At 48.0% G+C, this 24,100-nt stretch overlaps 1 protein-coding gene across 1 annotated transcript in view; it reads right to left on the reverse strand.

The window, feature by feature from the left end:
• LOC138580230 (asialoglycoprotein receptor 1-like) overlaps positions 1 to 24,100 on the reverse strand; it is a 233,674-nt gene that overhangs the window by 72,504 nt on the left and 137,070 nt on the right. The window contains exons 4-5 of the mRNA XM_069650599.1: positions 16,046 to 16,197; positions 8,936 to 9,045 (exon numbers count right to left, since the gene is read on the reverse strand). Coding sequence (XP_069506700.1) covers positions 8,936 to 9,045; positions 16,046 to 16,197 — 262 coding nt within the window. The remainder of the gene's footprint in view (positions 1 to 8,935; positions 9,046 to 16,045; positions 16,198 to 24,100) is intronic.

Consider the following 24,100-nt stretch of genomic DNA (forward strand, 5'->3'; position numbering starts at 1 on the left):
AGGACACATCTGGGTGTGTCCTATGACCGAACTTACAAAGGAGTGGGAGCCCTCTACTAAAAAACAAGCATGCGTTTGAAGAAATTCCATAGAACAGGGTATTTGACCCATTTTTGTTCTCAGTAGAGGGGCTCCCACACTCCTTTGCAACTGTGACAGAACTTCCCTCTGGCAAATTCGTGTGGCGCCTACACGCTACTTATTGCATCATTGGGGCAATGAGGCACGTTGCACTCGTTACAGTTCTGGAGCACTGAAAAGATTTACACTTAGTTATAGTGCCAGTGAAATGAATGCATAGTGGTGGGTTTTAGCTGTGCAGTTTCAAGATGTGTATCAGTAAAGGGGCCAGAGCACTATGATCAGATGTGCGATGGTGTTAGCAAAGGCACTCACAAAGGCACGTAGCTGGCCATTGTGGTGGCCCTACCATCCACACAATTCCTGTCTTTGGGGCTCATTACAAGTCTGGTGGTATACGTTAAAAGTGGCGGTAACGGAATTACCAGCACCTTTACCCTTCCACCTTATTAGGAGGCAACAGTATTACCATCTGCGGTAATACCAATGGCAGAATTAACGCTGATAGTATTAACACTGACGTATTAATGCCGACGGAATTACCACAGAAATCACACAGCAGCATTACACTGGGCCTCATTCCGAGTACGGCGCTAACCAATGGCGCTATTAACGCCTTGGTTGACGCCGTACCCGGACCGGCAGCGCCTTGGTGGATGGCGGAATCACCGCCCCATTCCAAGGTTGGCGGGGCGGTAATTCCCCATTCACCAAGGCTCTTCCCCATTCCCAAATGAGCCCCCATAGGGCTCAATGGGAATGGGGAAGATGCAAATAACGGTGACCGTTCATTACGGTCACCGTTATTGGCTTGGAGGCCCCTTTCCTTTGCGCCCTCGACTTTAACACCTGCTCAAAGCAGGCGTTAAGGGCGAGGGCGCAGAGGGAACTCGGAGTATGGCGGTAAGGGAATACCGCCACCGGTCTCGTTACCGGTGGCCACTATCCCTTACCGCCATACTCGGAATGAGGCCCACTGTATTACAAGGTGGGATATGGCGGTAATACCGTTGAAATTGTGCGAAAGCACAGTGGATTTACTCCCATTTAAAAGATGGAGGTAAATGCATACAGGGGATGGGATCCACTCAGGAAGGCGCACCCAATCCACTCAGGAAGGTACCTTCCTCAAACACACTTCCCAACAGCATCATGTTGCCACTGGCTTCTGTGAACATGGGCTTGCAGCTGCTCCAGCTCCACATTGAGCTGCAGAGGCTGGCAGAGCAGGGTGCAGACGAGAGGAGGAGGGGGGGGAGGAGGACGAGACGCCATGTAAGGCGAGTGTCCATACCCCACGTCAGGCCCACACCCTGGTCCTTTACTGACAATCAGCTAATCACCCTGTACCGGCTGAATAGGGAGACCATCGCTGAGCTGCTCTCACTGATCCAGGTTGACATAGAGAGCAGGTCCAACATCGGTACAGACTTGCACCCACTGCTGAAGCATGTGTCAGTCCTGCATTTCTTGGCAACGGGCACCTTCCAGCACATTGTGGCATGCTGCACAGCATGTCGCAGCCCACATTTTCAAATGTACTTGTGCAGATGCTGGAAGCACTACTCGGCCATGTCTCCTAGCACATCTCCCTGCTTACCACCCCGGCACAGAATAACGCCATGAAGGCAGGTTTCTATGAAGCAGCACACATGCCCAATGTTATTGCTGCTCTGGACTGCACCCATGTGGCGTTGGTGGCACCCCAAGCATCTCAAGAGGTATACCACTACCTGAATGTCCAGGTCAACTGCAAGCCTGACCTCATTACAGACTGATGTGCCCGCTTCCCTGGTTCCACTGACAATGCCATGGTCCTGCGGAAGAGCACACTGCCTGGATACATGGAGAGGCACAGAGTACAACGGACGTAGATATTGGGTGAGCACAAGTGCCATCACACAAACTAATCCCGCAGCACAAGTGCAATGCCATGTAGCGGGGGGATACCACATCTGACAAATGCATGCCCTGCCAAGGCCATGTACATGCACAACCTGCCCTCTCACCCCACACATCACAGACTACAACCCACAGGACTAGGACATGAGTGACAATGCTGCAGTAAGTCATCAATGCATATTCGCCCAACAGGATAGCAACACACAAAGAGGACTCCAGAAACCACATCCCTACACATGGAACGACGCACTTCAACACTACAACAAAAGAATGAGACACTGGCAGTAGTAATGCCATGTACTCAGGTGACCATGGATGCAAAGCCATCATGGAATAGTCGCAGACAATGTACAACTAAACACCCAACAGAGCAATGCACAGGCCCAACACAGGCGCCATGGCATGCTGCCCTGTCAATCACAGACCCTGAAAGTGATGAGTGCTGGCTGTGAGCTGTGTACATGATGCTGAGAGAGCAAATGTATCCCCTGAGAGAATGTCTGGATATGCAAGTAATGGCATGGGAAAGCATGCTGTGTGACAATACTTGTGAAATGCATGCACAGACTGTTGTAACGGGCAACACATCCACAATGCTCTGTGACTGACACCTATGTCCTTTGTCCTTGCAGGTGACTCTGGATACCCATGGTTACCATGGATGATGACACCTGTGAGGAATCCACAGATGCCACAGGAGGTGTCCTACAATGAAGCATACACCCAGACCAGGCTCTGCATCAAGCAGTCATTTGGTCTCTGGAAGGCACATTTTCGGTGCTTACACCAGCCTGGAGGGGCCCTAATCTACAGATCAGAGAGGGTCGGACAAATGTTCCTTGCCTGTGCCATGCTGCACAACGTTTTCCTCAGATGGAATGTTCCCCTGCCCCCCTGGTGAGGGCATGCCATCCCCAGAAGAGGAGGACTCACTACCCGAGGGTGCTTTGCTGCCACGCAGTGAGCGGGAAGAGGGCAGGGTGGCCGTCTGGTTCAGCAAGAACTAATTGACAATTTCTTTTGAGGCCAATTAACATGCATTTGCAACGCAACTCAGTATACAATCACATTATTAATGAAACACCTGCACAAAAGGAATGTCCTAGCATTGCTTTAAATGAATAACTACTTAATGTGCAAATGTCAAACAACCCCCCAAAACTCTCTCAAAACACCATCCCCTAAAAACCTCTCCAAGACACTCCCAAAACACAATTCATAAAACACCTTTCCCTTCCCAAAAACCCTCCCCAAAACACCTTTGCAGTGTCACAAAGTTGGTAGTTACTTCCCAGGCCTCTTGAGCATGGAATCCTGCTCCAGCACCTTAGGAAAACATAAGAGATGATGGCAGGTAGGTTTGGAATTAATACTAACCTCTACCATTGCTTTGGGCAACCCTCCAGAACACTGTACTTCACCTGCCAAGCCATTACAGAATGGGAAATACGATATGCAAATCAGGCTTGTTCCCACCCTGAAAGAGATGCAACATAGCAGTTTGGGCTGGACTTCCCCTCGTGAGGTGGGACCAGCGCCGTGGGACTCAGGTAGTGCTGTGAGCACTCAGTGGAGGTAACAAAGCTGGAGGTCTCTGACCCCCGGCCCCAGATATGCTGCAGGGCCAGCGGCATGCATGCATTGAGGGACTCAGCAAAGGCTGACATACCCTCCGTGTGTTCACGCATTATCTGCCCAACTGTGGTCATGGCAGCGGTGGCCTGGCCGACGGAACGGGACATCCGGCGGCAACACACCTGCAGGCAGTCCCTCATGGCCTGCAAATGTACCTGCTGGCTGCAAGTGTCTGAAGTGCTGCCTGCTGCTGCTCAATGACATCCAGCCATGACCATATGGCAGACATATTGTGCATGGGCAGAGGTGGTGGGCTGTGGTGAGTGTGTGGGCTGAAGCACAGAGAGTGGAAGTTCATGTCCCGCTCCCCCTCCTCCTCGTCAGTGGTGCGGACGCTGTCCATGCCACAATGGTGTTGGGGCCTCACTACCTGTGATGGTGAGGAGGGTGTGCTGATGCCCTGATGAATGGGAGCCAGAGTGGGGACTGCAGCTGTGTGGATTGCCAAAGCTGCCGGCTGTGGTGTGGCTGTGACAGCTTCAGTGGCAGGCATGCCACCTGCATGGCCGGTGGAGGGGCCAGTGGCCACTGCTGTGGGGATGGCGCTATCCTCTGGACCGGCCGGAGGTTCAGCTGGGTTGAACGTGGTGGCCTTGCTCCGCCGCCTACTCCCACTGTCTATGTGGCTGGCCTGTGCAGGGGTGGAGGTGGATGGTGTGGTATCAGGTGAGGGTCTGGCCTCTTCACTATCCATGGACTGTGTACCTGTTGGGAATACAATGACATGCGGTCAGTCTTCTTGCAGACATGTCAGTGGGCTTGCAAGACACTCATGCAATGTTGTGTGTGTTCTACATAAGCACATTATGTTTGATTGGCATGGGTGGTATCAGGCCAATGAGTGCTGCTACTACTACGCAGAGGTAGTGCCTGCTGAGGGTGTACACAGTGCACGCATGTGCACATAGCCGGTTGGCCTGCCTAGGTCGCTTGCTGTTGTGGGTGAGCTGGGGTTTCACTTGCCAACATGGACTGTCGTGGCACAAATGGGTGCTTCTCATGTTTCCATGTGTTGGCATGCACATTTCACCTACAGTCTATATGTATTACTACATTTCCCTGCCTCCCCTGGCACATGTGTCTACTCACTGTGCATTTGTTGTGATTGCCATGTGTTTGTCCATTCCTTTGCCCATTGTGCTCTTCTATGCTGGGGGACGCACGCTATTGGCGACTGCAGTCACACGTACATGGGGTCTGATAGACTTACCACCATCACTGTGACTTCCTACTCTGGCCTCTGTGCTCCTGATACCCTCATACCTGGCATGTGGATGATGGAGCTGACCTCCTCCCACTGCACTCCTCCTGTGGCAGCACTCTCCCTCCCGTGGCGTGAGATCAGGCTACGGACCCTCGACATCAAGTCGGTCCAATGCTTGCAGCAGTCCCCTGCATCATGTGGAATGGTGCCCACAGCCGTCACCATGTCCTTGATGTTGGGACCATATTGCTGCCTTCCGCAGTGCAGATGCCTTTCGCTACCTTCTGCCGGAACAGCTCCTCTGCATGGTCAACGACTTCATCAGCCAAAGCATTACGCTCTGATTCAGCGAACTTAGGCTTACGCAGCCTAAGTTCTGGGATGCGTTACTTTCGCTTTTCCTGACACATGTTGATTACCCAAGTATGGTGTCCAGATGGCAACAGGAAATTGGTGATTCAGAGTGGAATGAGTTTTTCAAGATGGCCACCGCCGTGCTTACCGTTCTGGCGATGATGTTATTTCTGCCGGCGGTAGTACCACCGGCTGTGCTGGTGGTAACGGTAATGCCATTGTATTTGGCCAGTATAACTGCCAGATGACCATTATTGTTACCGCCGGGCCTGTGCACATGCACCCGCCAGGTCTTGATATGGCAATAATTCCGCTGGTTTTCCCGGCGGTAACAGTAATACCAATGGGGCGTAGTTACCAATGTATTTGTGCCAAACACGTGATGAGGCCCAATGTCTTCCTGCCTTCGAGAAACATATGGTAGGCATCGCCTTATCAAGTCTATGCTCCCTTCAATGAGTGCACAAAGTGGGGAGGAAGATCCTTTTCCTTTCAAGCTTTCCACCTTTGGAACGCTCTTCAAGAAAATAAAAAAACCTTCTCACCTTCAGGAGACTCCTCATAACTCATCCGTCCTTATGCTGACTTCCTCACGCACTCACCAAAGCTGTATTGCAGAACAGCGCACACGTGCCCCGGTAGGTGGCCATGCTGAACTTTATAAGAAATTGTTAACCTAACAAATCATACTCCCAGTTTGCCTATCACAGTGTAGTTCCATTGTTTGACAGCGACAGCCCAGTATATTCCTATTTTGCACAATTTCAAAACATGTACTTTATGGAGAATCCCTACTCCCTGAGAGGTAATCCCAGTGTACACCCAGTATTAATAAAGCCAGAATATTCCTAGTTTCACATTGAAGTACATTCCTAGTTTGACAAACCAAGTACGCTGCCAATTGGACCAACCTATTATACACTCTGTTTATAAAATCCCAGTTTGACAAGTCCAGTATACTCCCAATTTGACTCACCCAAGAAACTCCCAGTTAGACTAAAATTACATTAGCAGTTCACACATTTTCAGCACACCAGAGTTTGACAATCCTAGTTTGAAAATGGCAGTACTCTACCATTTTGAAAAATCCCAGTACAATTCCAGTTTGACTGCCCCACTGTAGTGCACTGACAAATCCGAAATCAGCCCAAAAACAAGGGAGCACAAGCAGGCGTTGCAGGAACCTTGCTCATGCAGCTCAAACTGAAAATACAAACAAGTACACCAATGCCCATAGAACAAAATGGCAAGCAGAGTGATGAGGCTCGGGACCCATCGCACTGGTATTCCACATACCTGAGAAAAAAATTGAGTACCTACAACTAATAAGGTAACAACAGGGGTGGATGGTCTACACCCAGGGCATCGACCCACCCTGTTTGGATGAACCACTGAGGCATCCCAATGAAAACAATAAGTGCTCCCTCAGCTGCAGCAAACAGTTGAGGCAGCACTCCTGAGCTGACTTTAACTGTAAAATGGAAATTTTCCCTTTGCGAGTTTGTGTACCCCAGCATGTATGTCCAATGTGCCATGCAGGGAAAGGGCCATTTTGCTTCCCTAGCCTTGCATGGCCCTTTAGGGATGCAGGCTGGGGATAATGCAGATCTAAATTTGCGTAAGATGCCAGGGCCATCTTAAGCATATTTGGGGCCCAGGGCAGGGACACATGTGGGTCCCCCCTCCACCAAACAAAAACGAATTAAGGGTCTGAATATCTGGTCACGCCACCCCTCCCAAACCCCACCGCGATCATCACACATAGCTTGATGTGATGCCTCAAAAAATAAGCATAGGTTCTCCCCTTCAGTCCCATCACCCTCTTTATTCTTGCTGGAATCAGAATGATGAAGAAGTAGCATTGCAAGGACAACATTAGCAATCCACAATAAGGGCACTTGTGTTGTAGCATAGGTACAGGACACTTTTCATCACTAGCAGCCATGAGGAAGGTATACTTGCCATAGTATGAGTGCAGGACACAGATCATATGAAAAAAGTGCACATAATCCAGAATAGACAAATCAGATTAGCCGCCACACATAATGCAAAAGTGCTTAAGCATGGATGCAGGAGACCAATTAGAAGCAAGAAGAAAGCTACACATATAACATAGATAGTGAATGAAGATTAGATGCTTCTAGGAAGGTGTCTGAGACTGAGATTAAAAGGGTATATTTTTCAAGTAGTGTTTCCATTGGAGAGGAAAGAAATAAGTGGTTGTGTGCAATATATAAATGCTCACTATTATTATAGGGGAAGTAACACTAGCCATTGAAAGCAAGTGTGAGGCTTTTTTGAAGACCATACCCTGAGAAAGAAATTACTCTGAAGGGGGACATTTTTAAAAGGTAATGGGACTGGTAATCTTAACAAATTAGGCAATATGAGATTAAATGAGATGAGGATCACACATTGGTTAGGCAGTGATGCTGGGATTCCGGTCCATTCTGCAAATTCTGCCATTTTCTTTTCCAGTTCTTACCATGAACTAAGACAATGCAATGTTATAGAAGTGACATGGAAAGCACACAAATTGCATGACCCAACATGACCGTTTTTTAAAAACTAATTTTTATAGAAGCGTATTATGCTAAACGGCGATGATTCTAGCTTCATTGTTTCCATCATCAAGGGAAGTATTAAAGTACTAGCAGTCTAACTGATGTGATCTTAAAAAGATGTTATCTGGATTTCTCTTTTGTATTTTAAAGCTTTAAATACGCTAAAAACAAAGGTTTGAGAAATAGTTATTTATAAATGTGCAGATAAACCTTGGAATTGGGCAAAAAAGAGAACTGTTTGCATCAAAGATAAAGTAAAAGTGATAAGTGTTATTGTGTCACTAGGCTGCGATATGTTGCTGCAGCCATTGTGGCATGGCATGATTTACTGTGTATTAAAGGCAAAGCAAACATGATGAGTGTTGTTATTGCGTGGCTAGACTGGCCTACATTGGTACAGCTAGTCTGAATATATTTTCTAACTGCAGCATGGCCTTTTTTACTGATAAAGCCTGCAGGAGTTTGCTCTTAGATGGTAATACTGGCATGTATTGGCGTAGCCTGCATTAACAAGTATGGACACAACCAGTATTAAAATATTTTTTATACTGCTATATATTGCAGGCAAAGGCATCATGAAAATGAGTTGTAAAATGCCCGGCGCACCTTTGGTGAATTACATCTATTGGATGTTTTCATGTGTTACCCTACAAAACATAATGCAAGCTGTGTGGCTTCTAGTATCCTATAAAATGCATCATTTTAACCTTAAATAAAATGTATCGGGGGAAGAACCCGCCACAAACCTCCCTTGGCTGGTTTGGGCTCCCTCTCTATGCTCAGCCGCTCGTGCATTTTCGGGGAAAACATTTATACCACTCCTCTGGTTGACAACCTCCTCACTGAAGCGAATGAAAAGCAAGCAAACAAAATACACATTAATGGTAGAACAATTTAGGACTGCAACAGCCTAAATGAGTCCTATTTAGGGATTTGCACTCACCCTATAGTCTAACAGCCAGCAAGTCCATGCAATGGATGGAGGGGAAACAGAGCACCAGAACAGAGAAATTGAGGCTCTCTGAATGGGTCATACCAACTGACGGGAATGCAGCAAACGCCTTGGAGGAGGACTGAGCCCAGTGTAGCGTAAACATATTGCATGTAAGAGGAACAGCATCCAGCAGATACAGGGCCCATCAGAGAGAGACCGTCAACAATATTAAGACGACTGATTGCAGGTTTGTTCACTTACTTTGGTGATGCCGCGTAGGGCGTTCCATCCACCCAGCGCCAATCATTCTCAATGTCCCTGTCCGACAAGCCAATCCAGATGGTTGTGTTTATATGCTCTGCCACGAACCTCTGCGGGGGAATGAGTGAAAGGCAAGCACTGAAAAGGAAGCATGCACTGCACCCACAGACAATGATATGATATGATATGATGATATGATATGGTATTTGTAACGCGCCTATACACAGGTGTTTCAAGGCGCGACGAGGCAGGGAGGGGAGGGACAAGGGGAGACAGACAACGATCCTACTAGGCCAGGTGTCATTCAGATCGCGCAAGTGCAGGGGTGGGGGAGGGGGAAAAGTGCAAGGGGAAGGGGAGGGGGGAAGTGCAGTACAAGGTAAGTGGCGTAAAGTAATAAATAAATAAATAGGGCCAGCTGGTGGCAAGTGCGAGGTAAGTGCAGAGCAAGTGCTGGGGAAGGGGGGGGGGGCTGTAGGGAAACAGAGACAGTCCCGCAGTGCAAAGGGGTTCCAGGGCATCAGTGCAAGAGGAGAGTGGCTGGGCCCAGGACCGAGGCCGTTTAGAGTGGTTCAGTTGCAGGATAAGTGCAGTTTCAGTGAAGAATTAATTAGCTGTTCAGCAGGGGAGAGGGAGAGAGAAAGCAGAAGCAAAGAGGAAGGTTTTGAGGTGCTTCCGGAACCGGAGATGGTTCTCCTCAAGTTTCAGGGAGGCAGGAAGGCTGTTCCAGAGGGAGGCCCCTGCCGCGGAGAGAGATCTACCCCCAGCTCGTTGCTTCGAGAAGCGGCTAACCCTGAGGGAATTGGAGGCGGATGAGCGAAGGGCTCGGGAAGGAAGATATTTGGGAAGAGAGAGTTGAAGGTATTTAGGACCCAGGCCCCAGAAGGCCTTGTGGACAATGCAGAGGGTTTTGAACTTTATCCTCGCAGCCACTGGGAGCCAGTGTAGAGATTTCAGTCCTGGAGAGATACGGTCCCTGGGCTTGAGGCCAAGGACAAGTCTCGCAGTTCTGTTCTGGATGAGTTCCAGAGGGCGGAGAGTGGAGGCAGGCAGATTAAGATAAAGGCTGTTACAGTAGTCCAGCTTCGAGAGAACCAGGGCTTGGGAGACAGTGAGCTTCTGGGGGAAGGAGAGGAAGGGAAGAATACCTCTGAGGATGTGCAGCTGGTAGTGTGACCTCTTGGCGACGTCAGAAATATGAGGAGAGAAGGAGAGTGTGGAGTCGAAGATGACCCCAAGGTTTTTTGCCTTGCAGGTAGGAGCAGGGAGGGGGCCAAGGGTGGCAGGCCAGAGAGCTGCAGGGAAGGAGGGAGTGGGAGTACCGATGAGTAGAATCTCAGTCTTACTGGCATTAAGGCAGAGGTCATTGGCGGCACACCATTCTTGGATAGCAGACAGACAGTCAGAGATGAGGGAAGGAGAGGGGGAGGCTGAGGGTAGGCTGAAAATGAGCTGGGTATTGTCCGCATAGCACTGGAAATTAGGGCAGAGAGCGGCGATGCAGTGGGCAAGGAGTGCCAGATACTGGTTGAACAGCCAGGGAGAGAGATTAGATCCCTGGGGGACACCACAGGTGGAGAAAAAGATGTCGGAGAGGAAGGACCCCAGTTGGACCTGGGAGGGTCAATTTGAAAGGAAAGAGGTCAGCCACGCCAGAGCCTGACCAGTGATACCCAGGTTTTCCCGGAGACGGTTGAGCAGGATGGCATGGTTGACAGTGTCAAAGGCAGAGGAGAGATCGAGCAGAATGAGAACACACGGAGTGTTGGAATCGAGGTTTAAGAGCAGGTCTTCACGGATGTTCAGGAGAGCAGTTTCCGTGCTTCTGGCAGCTCTGAAGCCAGATTGATGGTCATGAAGACTACCAACAGATTCAGCATGGAGGTTAAGCTGGGAGATGGCCAGTTTCTCCAGGAGCTTGCCCAGGAAGGGAGTGATGGAGATAGGGCGATAGTTAGCCGGGCAGGAGGGGTCGGAGGAGGGTTTCTTGAGAAGAGGGTGCACAAGGGAGTGCTTGAGGGGGGAAGGGAATACTCCAGAGGCGAAGGAGTGGTTGAAAAAGTCAGCCAGGGCAGGAGCCAGGGAGTCGATGTGGTCCTTGATAGTTTTGGAGGAACAGGGGTGAACCTGTTTAGACGAGACTTTCATTGATCGGACTTGTCTGAAAAACTTGTCAGCAGAGAAAGGTGGAAAGGCAGAGAAGGAGGGAGGAGGGGTGACTGCAGAAGGGCCAGAGGAAGAGCCGGGAAGGGAGGGAGGGAGGTGAAAGGAGGAGAGCGAGGACAGGATGTCCTGAGTTTTAGAGATGAAGTGAGAGGCCAGTGCGTGGCCAATGGTGGCATCGGGTGATGGAAAGCATGGCGGCTCTTCAGAGCTCTTCCAGTGTCTGGAGAGATGAAGCTCTCCTCTTGGCTGGCCGCAAGAGCTTCTTCATGCCCTCCTCACAATGTACAGTGAACAGCAAGAACTCACTAGCAAAAATAATGGGCCTTTTGGAGTTTTGGGGCGACTTAACACTTCTTAGCCAATGCACACATCCAACCACATGGCTCAGAGGATTGCAGTGTTCTAGAAGAGCAAGGCACTGCCTGCTAGTGATTTGCTTTCTGATGGATACCATATCCCTCCAGCAGATTCCTCATCTTTTGAAAAGGTTTTAGGCACAGACTGGTTAGGGAAATCATAAAATTGACCCCCGGGGCGCGGTTGAACAGAGTCAGTCTGACAGTCAGTGCGGTGCGAGTGTCACTGGCACACACTGCTCATGATGTCTCTTGTTGTATTGCTTGGCACGGAAAATCAGAGCTTTAAAATAATCTTTATACTTCATTTGGGATTTATGTAGTGCTTGCCCTCAAATTAATTTAAGTAGCCCTATGCAGGATGGGGTACTACTGTTATTCCTTCGCTGTATTTGTCTCGTTGGAACTGTGGTTACGTGCATGTCAATTGTGCTGCTATATGTGTCATCATGAGCAGTGTAAGGCAGTGGCCAAATGTTCTGTTAGGATGGTGTTGGCCCCGCCATGCCTCCTAAAGTGGCCAGCTCGCCAGGACCAGTAGTCACTTTCCGCCAATTGTGGATTTGCAGCCAGCGCCTACTTTATCAGGCTTGGGGTTGACCAGAGCATGGTCGAAGGACAGACAAAGTGAACAACCGCTATGGCCACACACGCCCAGTGGCCACAGCGGGTGCCTGTGGTGAAAAGCCAGGGGACACTGGGGACACTGGGCATGTTCACATGCCATTACAGTTGGCCACCACTGGCGGCTTGGCATGGTTAAAGGTCTGAAGCCATGCCCAGTGTCCTCAGTGGGTGCCTTTGCAGTGCACAAGACAGGCAACAACTGAGAAGAAGCAAGTAAAAAGAGGGAATAAAAAATCATGTTTTCAAAAATGAGAGGAACTGGGGAATGGCCAATTTGACTCATAATGGAATAATAAAATTAATCAGGGGTACTATAAAAGACTCCTGGGTAAAAATTGGAGTAGGGGAAATGAGACAGAGATGCCAACTGAGAAAGAGTTCACTGCGAAAGCCCATTCTGTGTCTGTTTGCCTGTGGCTGCCAGAAGATTTGGACAAAGCCTGAACGCATACCAAGAAGTAAACCAACAAGTGGGAAGCCCCTGGCTGGAGGGTGTGTAATATTACGGCCTGCCAAAAACCTGAGGCAAGGAGGAAGAAATGCTTGCTAGAAAGAGTGTGCTAAAGGTGTTGATGCTAACCCAGGACAGGGACCCATCACTAGAGGCTTTGAATATATTGGCATTCGGGAGGAGAACTTGCTGAAAGGAATTTGTGTTGCCAAGAAGCAGGTAGAGAGCTATATCCCTAGGATGGAGATTGCAGCTTATCTTTCCTGCTCAACCAGGGTTCTTAGGGATCATGGTCTTCTTCCATCGTTAAAGATGTTGCAAGAGAAGAAGAATCAGAAGACCTGGGGGAAAGTGCAAGGGTGTCGATGAAGGGAGATGACCCAAAGGTGGCATATTGTTTGCTAAAAACATTTGTTATAGTAAAAGAAAACCTCACTATCCCCATCTCCCATGAGGGGTTTCCCTGCCTCAAACTAATGCTAAAGGATCTGTCAGAATGTCTGTCGAAATCAAACTCCACCGTCCTGTGTTGCAACCTACTTCTATCCCTTACAGTACAATTAAAGAATAATCCAACAGAAAGTTCCTTCTCCAGGAGAATGTCTTCCTTCTCCAGCATTCTGGTAGTGTCTTAATAAATGTTCTCTTGCAAAAAGGATGCCAGGGGGAATGACTCCCTTCCCCTGACATGCGGCTCCAATCAAAACCTTTATACAACTCAACCTTCTGGACCAAGAAAATGACTCCCCCTCCTGGTATTGGTACGCACACTCCAATATAGTTCACAACAAAGCCAGGGGGACTGACTCCCTACTCCTGGCATCTCTTAGGTATATTCAAAGGGCTTCAGTTTCTTCACCAAAAGAATGACTCCCTTATCCTGGTGTTTGAGAGCTCTTTTCTGTATCTTTCAACTTGATGTTCATTTTGCCACTCTCTCACAGTATTAGCAAAGTCCCAAATCCTCCTCTGAGTTTCAATGGACTGCTCCTTGACACTGCAAAGAGAAAGGTTTCCTTGGATGCTCAAATCACTTGGGTTGGGGTCCCAGACCCTTGTCTGGTGGTCAGTGGGCTTATTGCTGCCCCTGTGGTGAGGAAATTCTCCTCTGATGCTCGGTTCACTTGTGTTGGGGTCCGCTCTACGGAGAACTCCCTCAGCGATTCGCCAGCGTCGTACGCTCTTTGGGATCCCCAGTCTGCTGACAGGATTTGACGCTCCCGCTCTGGATGGTTTCCACACCTGTTTCCTCTCCCGGGCTTGGCAAGTCCTTTAGTAGATCATCTCTTATACATTGTTGCCAGTTCCGCCCTGGTGGTGTGTCAAAGTCTTGTGTTTCATTTGACACTTTGATCTTCATGCCTCCTTGGGGCCACCTCCTACCAGTACCAGCACAGTCAGTAATGTTAAGGTTTTCTATGCTCTTCTTCGTTCTAGTACCTTCTGTATCCCAAGTACTACAGTAAAACATTGGTATACTCTCAAGAAAGTGGCTTGGAATGAAAGGGGAGGTTAGGGAAGGTTGGGGTGTGAGGCTGTTCAATGGGCTATACCCTAGGTGATCATCCTTGTCCCCAGAAGGGGAATCCCTCCCCAAGAGGTCCTCCCGCATTAAACCACCCCTAGGGGGACTATTGGGTAGCGGCCCCACATCCCTGGCCTCCTGGCTAAGGGCTGCCCCCGGGGGAACAGTGACAATACCTGGTGAATCGTCACAAAAGGCACGCACAAGATGAATCTGTCAGCCCAGAAACAGTGCATTCAACAGACCATCCAAGAGGAGGAAGTCTGCTGAGTAAATCACAGCATCATTTGTGCCAGCTGGAGGCAAGCAGACTAAGCGTGGGGGACCCATGTCATCTCCTGATGCGGCCCACATCTGTGGGAAGTTGACTCCTCCCTGCAGATTTGGTACTGAGATGGAAGGCCTGGTATGCAGTGCACAGAACCAGGTTTACAGGGACTTCATGCATGGAGAGAGTGAACGCCCAGAAGTCCTTATATTGAGGCTGCAAACCTCTTCCTCTGATGAACAGAGGAATGTTAAACCTGATGCAACTTAGCTCTAGGAGACTGAACTATATCCCTTTCTTCTCATATCAATAAGCAATGATGAGAGGTCCAGCCAGGTGTGCCTCAACCCTCCCACTCCCCCGTCAGTGAGGTTGCATTTGTTGCAGGCAGGCAAAACGGCTACACACGAATTAGACTGGATTTCTATGTCCACCTTTACAGGTCATGGTGGACAGGCAGGCACAGGCAGCTGGTCCTTGTGATCTCCCCAAAACTAGAACCAGAGTCCCCAGCATCTACTGCAGAAACTCCTCTCTGCCTCACATCTCTTATCAGAAATATGCATGATGCCTCCATCGCGTATTCGCATTGCATGATAGTCAATGATCTGCAGGAATGTCTTGAGGATTTCTTTCTCATTAATATTGTGTGCTATTCCCAGGAAGAGCTTCTAAACATCTTCCTGCATATTCTGTGTGGCTTCCTTGGCAATATCTCACTTTGTGGATGTATATGCAGGCAGCACCGGCAGCCCGCGGCCCAATGCTTCTAGAACTAAAGCCTTAGATCCCAAATGAGCCCATCTTTTTTGATTCTCTATCTGTTGCTAGATAAGGCAGCACATTCTTATACTGGACATCAAGACATTGGGTAAAGGGGGTGCCCTCAAGATGAATGGGTTCTTAAGACTTTGATCATTTTCAAGGAATCGGCTTCCACAGCAGGAAGAAAGGACCTGAGGCATGCGGCTGACAGTGTCCTGCAGTGTTGATTCCATGATCCGGAGGAGGTCCAGTTCCTTGAGGAGGGATGACTCACTGTTTGCAGTGGATCTTTCCATCTTCTTCCCTTTTTCTGTCTCCAAAGCTGCAGATGCTGGATGTCAGGCCTTGCGTGGTGTGGGTCGGGCAGATATGGAGAGAAGACATTTTAGGGTGGACCCGTGCTGATGGCAGGAGGTTTGAGACTGGCTTCTCGTAGCAGGTTTGTTCTGTGGTATGAATACCTTTGTGATGTACTGCCAGGAGGCCTTGGGTTGCACAATCTAGCAGTGGCGTCTGTGTCTCAGTCCAGGCACAGGAACCACACACAGCGCCTGTAATCTGCAGCCGACATTTGCCCTTCCCTGCAAAGCTTAAGCCATGATAGCCTTTGGAGGCAGCAGGGGGAGGAAAACCTGGTGAAAGCGCAAAAATATGCGGCCTTCGCAGAGTGGCTTTGCTATTGTGTGGAAAAAAGAAAGAGGGGTCAGGAGGTAGTTCCGGCACCAGTAAAGCCCCATCACCAAAACAAATTGGATTGTAGCTAGTGGCTGTTGTAAGATTTCAAGATCCAGTCTGCACCAGGAGCTATTACAATAGATGAGGAATCCATGGCCGTAAGGTACGCATTACAAATAATGAATATTGCAGTTTCACTGACGCCCTCCTAGAGTTAAGGGCCAGAGTATAATTCGCTTGTAATCCACATTTAGAGAGGATGTGAAGGGTTTCTTACCATCTCCTCGCGACTGTGAATGACGGCTAAGTGTGCGTCCAGGGCCCGGCAGCTGCGTTCGCTCAATTCCCAGCTTTGCTCGGTTGTGGAGTAGAAGTAGCAGCGGGAGCCAAATACGAGCCACCCCTCAGGACAGAACGTACACTTGCCGCCTGTGTAGGAATCACACAAAGAGAGAAAGGGGTTAATAGGAAAACATGGAAGAACATATTTAGAGTGGGCATTCTCTTATGCCGGAATCCAATGAATAAGAGCCAGGATTGGATTTCGGTATCTCCGGTATCTCGCCGAATGTACCACAGGTGTAGCACGTGGGAAGAGGAGAACTGGAAGAAGATTTCTGTACCTTCAGAGATAGATTCTGCCGCCATCTTAGCGAGAGCAACCAGATTCCAATTCATGTGCCACATTAAGCATGCTTTACCAACCCCTCTTAAACCACCAGCCTAAACAGAGGCTGCTCAGAGTTTGTAGTCCATTCAGATGTTCACCAATGTTCCTTCTGTTAAAAATGTAACCTAGAAAAACAATGTCCCACCAAAAGTGCAAAATTGTAAAACAAAAGAAAAGTCTCTAATTGGGAATCAGGTTTGCCCACAGGGACCAGCGGCTTGGTACTACCACTGACTAAAACAACCAGGAGTGGTACAGCCTGTGCCAGTCACATGTAGCTAGCCTGGTGCTCATTAGCTCCCTCAATCATTCATAAATAGGCCTTGGTCAGCCTGGGTCTAGTAACATGTACCTCAGTTCTCCCCCTTAACCATTACAACAGGGTTTTGATCTGGCCATCCCTAGTGACCTGGGCTGCAGAATTCCTCTAAATTCAAGTACCAGGGTTCACATCAGCTATTCACTTGTGACCTCCAGTTTAGTGGTCTCTCTAGCTTTAATACCCAACTCTGGACCGGTTAATCTCCAGTGACCTGTAACCATGACACCCCTCGATTTAATACCCAGGATGGAATCCTTCTATCCCATTGACATGCACCCAGGGCCTGTAAAGGAAACAGCATGTTTCACTTTCAAGCTGAGCCCAGGTGTGGTAACTTGTTAACTCATACAAGAGGTCTACACTCCACGTTAGGCCTCTTTCATCTTTTGGTTTCCCCCAAAAATCGTATTCTTGCAACTTAGCTCTACAGATCAGTTTGGCTGAACCCATCTTGTTGCCTGGATCCCTTCCCAAGTTTCCCATTCCTTGCTTATTCCAAGATGGGTTTTGAGAATGGTTTTGCTATCCTTGGGTTTACCTGGTGCTACACCTGATGGCTATTTTCCTGGCTGTAACGCACGCATGGTGTTAAGCTACAATTAGAGTTAAATCTATGCCTAATACTCCAAGCAACACCAAGAGTTAAGGTAATGCTTTAAAAGAAGGTTACTTATTAGAAACCTTTTAACATGATCTGGTTTGGTATATGGCCCATGAATTAGTATTCTGCATTGGTTCCTGGGTTAGTATGTCTTCCTGCAGTTCATATGCAATACAAGTATTTGCACGATCCTCTTATTCCGCAGCATCTGAGATTGCGCAAGACTGTTCTGGGCTCTGCTAACATTCAGTAAGTCCTCCATCATTCAGTTGTTAATAGTCTCGCCTCTATTCCTAGCTCTGTAGCCGTATGATTTTTTTATTTTATTTATTTATTTTTATTGCGCCGAATGGCTGCAGGCCTCAGGGCGCACACATACAGACTCTGACAGGACATCATTGTCTACCTAAATCATGGTGCATATCCTGTAGGTCAATTTCCTTCACCTAAACAGGTTTGTTTTTAGGGCTTTCCTAAACGTTGGGTAAACGTTGGGTAGTTCTTTTCTTGTCTGAGTTGCATTCGTAGGCTGTTCCATTTCTGAGCCACTTTCACTGGGAATGCCCGGCCCAGGTCATCTAACTGTTTGGCGGAGGGACATATAATCTCTCCCAATGCCCCTGATCTTAATGGTCACCTTGGTACATAATGTGTGATTTGTTCTTTTAGGTAGACCGGATGCTGCCCAACTAGACATCTGTGAACCATATGAATGGGGGAGCCATCTACACGGATGGAGGGGACAGGACCCCAGAACTTTAGAAGTTGGAGTTTAGAAGCCCTGAAATGTTGGCTCTGTTAGGAGTGCAAGCTATGCTATGGCCTGGACAAAGTCGAGGAGTTAGTGGCACATATGAGGGAAAGAGCTGAATAACAAAGAATATGGGAGTAAAAGTGTCCAATAACATGTACATGCTCTAAAATCACGGCACCTATGATGCTACGATTCAAGCCCTTATGGTGAGAAGATAAGGGGTGCAGAAGAATTACTTTGACAGGGTTGCATTGGCTTTCCTGGTGTGTACCCAGAAGGAATTTGGCTTTGACATTTAAAAAAAAAAGACTGCCAATTTTTACAAAGGTTTAACTGCAAATATCTAGACTGGTGGGTGCCAGTTTAGCATCTTATTCTTTGAGGAGGGGGCCCACACAGGGATATCAATTCCCCCCTTCTATTTCCCAGTGTTTCAGAGCCCCCAGCATATCGAACCAGGCACAGCACGCTTATTGAAGGCATCCTCTTAGGCGACTCTGTTAGTAAGCTGTTATCATAAGCTGATAACATCATGCTGTCATTGCCACTTCCTGTTAGAGATCTCTCATGATATGGAACTTACAACTAGCTTTGGTGGCATCTCGGGATATACAATTGGGAGACATTTGAACTCCTTTCCCCAGGGGTGCAGACCAGTTAGCTAGATATCTCCTCCTGTTAAAAGGCCCGCCTCGGTGAAATGACTGAACAAACAAGCATTTCCATCCCTGTTTGGGGGATGCAAAGGCTAGTGTGACAGCTGTGGGTGCGGCCACCATCGTCACATTTAAAAAGCAAATCATGACATGGTCAGTTACGCCGCCCCCTCTTCCGAACAGTCACAGGGGGAAGACCCTCATTTCTGCGCATTTTAAAAGCACATTGCGTTTGTGAATTTGGCATGCGCTTTTAAATATGCAGAAACGCACCCTTATTTGCACAAAGGCGGGGAATGGGAAATATGAATGAGCGCCAGTCAGGTGCCTTTTGAGAATTGGGCCTTTTTGGCCGCTAGCGCATCTCCTCACTTGTGCAAAAAGTTTGAAAATCTATCCCTTTGTGTTTATCTACTGAACAACATTTCTGCTTGTTGCAGTCTCGTCTCAGGCTTCTCCACGGCTGATGTCCACAGATTAGACGCCTCATTCTCTTGATCAGCTTCAGCCCAAACAAGGTGCAGAGGGGGAACAATCCATGCCAGTCCCTGAGATAGGTCTCAGTCGGGGGTTGGGGAGGGATGAGCAGCATCGCTGAGAAAGAAGGAAATAAGATATGAAAGAAAGAAAATATGACACGAGTATTCTTTGAGAGCAGAAGCACTGCCAAACCGATGTCCCTAAACTAATGTTACACCTATTCGTTATGTCTAATAATGTGGTGCTGGAATTGCCTTATGGAGGGACAGGGTCTCCTAGTCCTTGCCTACCACTTCTCTGTATGTGTTTTCTGTATGTTCTCTGCCACTGAGGTCCAGCCTGGACCTCTGGCAGTGCAGCTCTTCATATTTTCCTATTGGTGAACAACACCCATGGGGTACCCTTATTGCACTCATAGGTGGGGGTACACCCTTGTACCCCTTGCATGTGTTTCCGGGCACCTGTGTGTTACCCACAGAGCAGAATATGGGCTGGTGGCAGCTACATGCTGATTTGACAGTTGCTCTGAGTGTCCTCCATTTTTGGGACACCCAGGCCCTGCCATTGGAATCAATGGATTCCTGAAGGAAGGCAAGATGGCCACCGTGGCCTCTTGGTTTCTATTACCTTTTACCTTACTTCCCAAAGTCCTGGGAAGCCCTTACTCTGTCCTTGCCCCCTGACTGGCTGTGGGGTGGAAATACCATTTATGGTTCTAGGGCTGCCTCCTGTCAGACTGACTGGAGCCTTCCCAGGGGCTGTGTATTGTGGGCACACCCTTGTGGTGGGACCTGTATGAATGGAGTCATGAAGTCAACTCACATTCTGTGTTGTGGTTGTCTTTTATTGGTTGTATGATACAATGCCTGAGAAAGCCCTGTCTGTATGCAGTGTGGAGTGCTGAAAGGCTGGGTGCTTACTCCAACCCTCATTCTGGGTTATGGGTGTCTGGATGGAGTGAATGGCCTGAATGCCCGTGAGCCTGATTGGCTGCCTGACTGCATGTATGCACTCATGAATGATTGGCTGGTGAGCCTGGCTCAGGATAGCTGAATGAGGCCCAAATGTGTATAACAGGGGTCCTCCCACTCGCCAATTTGTTGGAGCTGAAGCTGGAGAAAGAAGTCTGATGCTGCATTTTCTTCACGTAATCTGAAAGCTGCTGTGTTCTTCCAAGGACTGATCCAAGAGAGGACCTGGATAGAAGACCTCTTCCCGAGTTACGAGGGACTATTGTGCACCTGCTACTCTTCATCAGAGGTACCCTGGAAGCCAGTCCCGTGTGACTGCTGTCTGGGGAAGTGGTTTTTGTGCGTCCAGAAGAGAAATACTTGGACATCTTGAGTTGAAGAAGTCCAGTTGTGTCACCTAGGGTCCAGAGGAGTGCTTGTGACTGCTGGAAGCCAGATTGCTGTCTACCTCCCAGAAGAGGGGTTACCCTGGCATAGTGCTGCTTGACACCTGGAGCTGTGAAACTTTCACCTGATGAAAGAATCCTTCAAGAGACATCCTGACACTATATCCAACCACTTTTTCCCACTAAAGCAAATTCCAGTTCACTGTGCGCAGAGGAAGGTCTGCCAGTAGGTTATCCACCACCAAATCCAAAGAAGACATCCCAAGGGTCCAGCCTTGCTGAGGGTCCGTAGTCCAGTACAGTGGTCCAGTCAAGGTCGCCAGAAGCCATCCAGAGGTCTGTGCCGCAGCTGCAGCGCCGAAGATCCAAAAGATGATGAAACACAAAATCCTGAAACCCAACACCTACTTCTGCCTCTGCAGCCATCCAAGGTCCCCATGGTTCTCATCTTCTTCAGCCAGGCCTTTTCGGATTCCACAGCAAGTTTCATCATCCTAGGACTTCCACAGCCTGAGTAACAACCATCCAAAGGAGACAATCATGAATACCGAAACTGCTGCCTTTTCGAAAGCCCCTGATTCCTCTTTTTCTATTGGCCTCGGCATCCCAGGGACTCTTTCTTGCAAATGGGGTCCATCCTTCAGGGTTCCCATTAAGTGAAGCCAAGAAACCCTGCCACTTCGCCTGGCAAAGCACCAAAGATACTGTAACAAGGAAGAGCGTCTTCCAGCCTCAGGAGTCATCAAAGGGTCCCCAAATCATCTTGGATCCTGTTCTCCTGTGACATCTCAGGTACATTGGGGTGGTAGAATCTATAAAAAAAACAGAAGAGCATTACTAAACATTTTTGGACTGGGCTGTAAAAGACAAGATAAGGTACTCCCTAACTTGTCCATCACAGGTTGCCCAGGTGGGGGGATCCTCACACAGTATTACTATTTGAGTCTCATGAACGTGTACTGCCTATGTCCTGAAGCTAACCTGCCTTTCTTCCTTAATTTATGCAGTTCCACCGTGCTTATGATTGCTATAATTTTTAAAACTACCAACTATGGGTTTAAAGTGAAGCTAAAAGCCTAGGGTGGTGCCACATAGTGTGTATATATTTGCTATTATTCAAATAGAACTGCCTACACGCTACACGCGTCGAGACACTACTCCCCGAGGAGAGCTAGGCAGCACACTGTTCACTCGCGCATGCGCGCCTGTATGCGGGACACACACACACACAAGTGACGTGAGCTGATATAGCCCACACGCATGAGCGTAACAGCAGACGCCGCTAACGACTCAGCAAGCTGCAGTTACGAGCTGCCGAGACAAGTAAGTACAGCCATTTTAGAGCGGTCTACCGCCTGCCTAGAATTTCAGACCCCTCACGGCTCGAGAGAGCACTTGTTGTTTAGCCAACACAGGTTCCCCGACGGGAAGCACCTAGATAGATTCCAATATGTATAAAGCTTACTTAAACACCTGCGGGGGAGACACGCAGTAGACACGATGCCCATGCATGAAACACGAGTTTTGTAAAAAAGTGGCACATTCATAGTGCAAGTCACCATCACAGCCGCGCAGCTTTTTGATACAGGTGACACACAAGCGCATTGTAGCGCTTTCTCATGAGATATTTATCTATCTTCTTTACAGCCATTGAGCTGACTGATACATCCTAGATGGACAGGATTCTACACATCCAGCGCACTGAAGGCACCACGAGCAAAGTACTCTAACCAGTGCTAACGCTTACCTGTCACAGCAAACTCCCAAGGCACAGGTAGGACTATTGTCCAGCACACCGTTACAGGATATTTTTCCTGTAGAGATACACCCTTCTCTTATTGTAAATTGTATCCGCTTACCTTTTAGATGTCCCAATCAAGTGACAGCTCAAGTCCACCAAATTTGTCCTGAAGACGGCACCAGCAACACCATCAGCAACTGAGCGTCAGAAACACCAGTGTTGTGTCGACTAGACAGATGTGAAGTCAACCGAACCACATTCTAAGTCACACCTCTAAGTAACCCACACTACAAAACAGTAAATGTAAAGAACCAATGTATGTGGTTGATTATTAAGCCTGTTAGACTGAATTGATCACAGTTTTTTCAGGCAAAACAAAAGGTCTTTGTCAATAGCTGTGTGAGCTATATTTTAAACCATAATGTTCAAATAAATGTAAATTGTATCGCATAAATTCTGGGTGTTCTCATATGTACAGACTAACCAACAAAGATCTGTGAAAAACGTGTGCTGGGTCCATAACCGGCCAGTGTGATACAGGTGGGGTAGCCTAAGTTCTTCCTTTTTTCTTGCTCCTGAAAGAGGGCAAGGATCCATCACTGCTGCTCTTCATACAGGCCGATCCCGTTACTTAATGTCAATGTTAAGGTCTTGGCCAAAATATTGGCTAACTGGATTGAGGCGTTCTGCCTGCCCTGGTTCAAGGGGACAAGGTGGGATTTATAAGGAGTTGGCAGGGCTCTGATAATATCCAGAAGAGACTATTACACAACCTAGGATGACATATCTTTTTAGACCGCTAAGATTTATTCTTCTTATCACCACAATAATATATATAATTGCGCCAGATGATTCGGATCATTTTTTCAATTAAATTGTAGTCTCAAGTGGTAATTCAGGCTTAGTAGCACCAGTAGGTGTGTGTGTTGAGCACATAACCAGGACTAACTACTTTCAGTGCGTTAATTTTAATTTTATTTCGTATCAACACCTAAATTATGCATGTAAAAGCACTAACATAACCGCTTCAATCTTATAATTAATTGGTGGATCCTAGTGTTTAATTATGGCTCAGGAGCATGTCACTTGACTGCAGCCGGTCCTCTCCCTCACCCAATATGGCTGCCGCTGGATGTTCTGTCATGTTGATGTCTACGCGATCTAGTTTTCTTCCTTAACTACACGAGCAGCACCATGCGCGCGTGCTCTCCCTTGGATACTGTTGTTGCCGGAAGGCTGGTAAGCGGTCTGCATGTCCTTTTGATATGGTCCCTGTGTCTCAATCAGGCGCTTTCACCTAATTCCGAGCTTGTTTCCACTTTTTTCTCTCTTGTTAACTGTTCAATCATCTACTGACATTGGATACGTGGTTCATCCTGAATTGGTTGATTATTGCATCCTTATGGGCAACAATTCCCTTTCGTACGTGGATTATTGCAGAATTCCTCTAATTATTATTGCAATTGCAAGTAATATCAAGGTAATTACTTTTTATATTAAATGTTGTGGAATTTTGGTTGGGCTATGGACGTAACAGCTATGGCAATCGATAATCTTTGTGAATTTTTGTTGTACAGATTCTTCTTGGACAAGGTTCATCGGTAAATATATCTAGCCAGTTTTGATTAATTTAGTTGATTCGGTATATTAATTCATCTATGGTTGTTTGATCACCGCACGCACTTATTTTCTTACCATGTTGTTTTGTCATCCCTTTTATTGGTTTTGGAACCGGATGGATCCTTTTATCA

This window comes from Ambystoma mexicanum, chromosome 3p (assembly GCF_040938575.1).
Source record: "Ambystoma mexicanum isolate Mex_15411 chromosome 3p, UKY_AmexF1_1, whole genome shotgun sequence".
Classification (NCBI taxonomy): Eukaryota; Metazoa; Chordata; class Amphibia; order Caudata; family Ambystomatidae; genus Ambystoma; species Ambystoma mexicanum.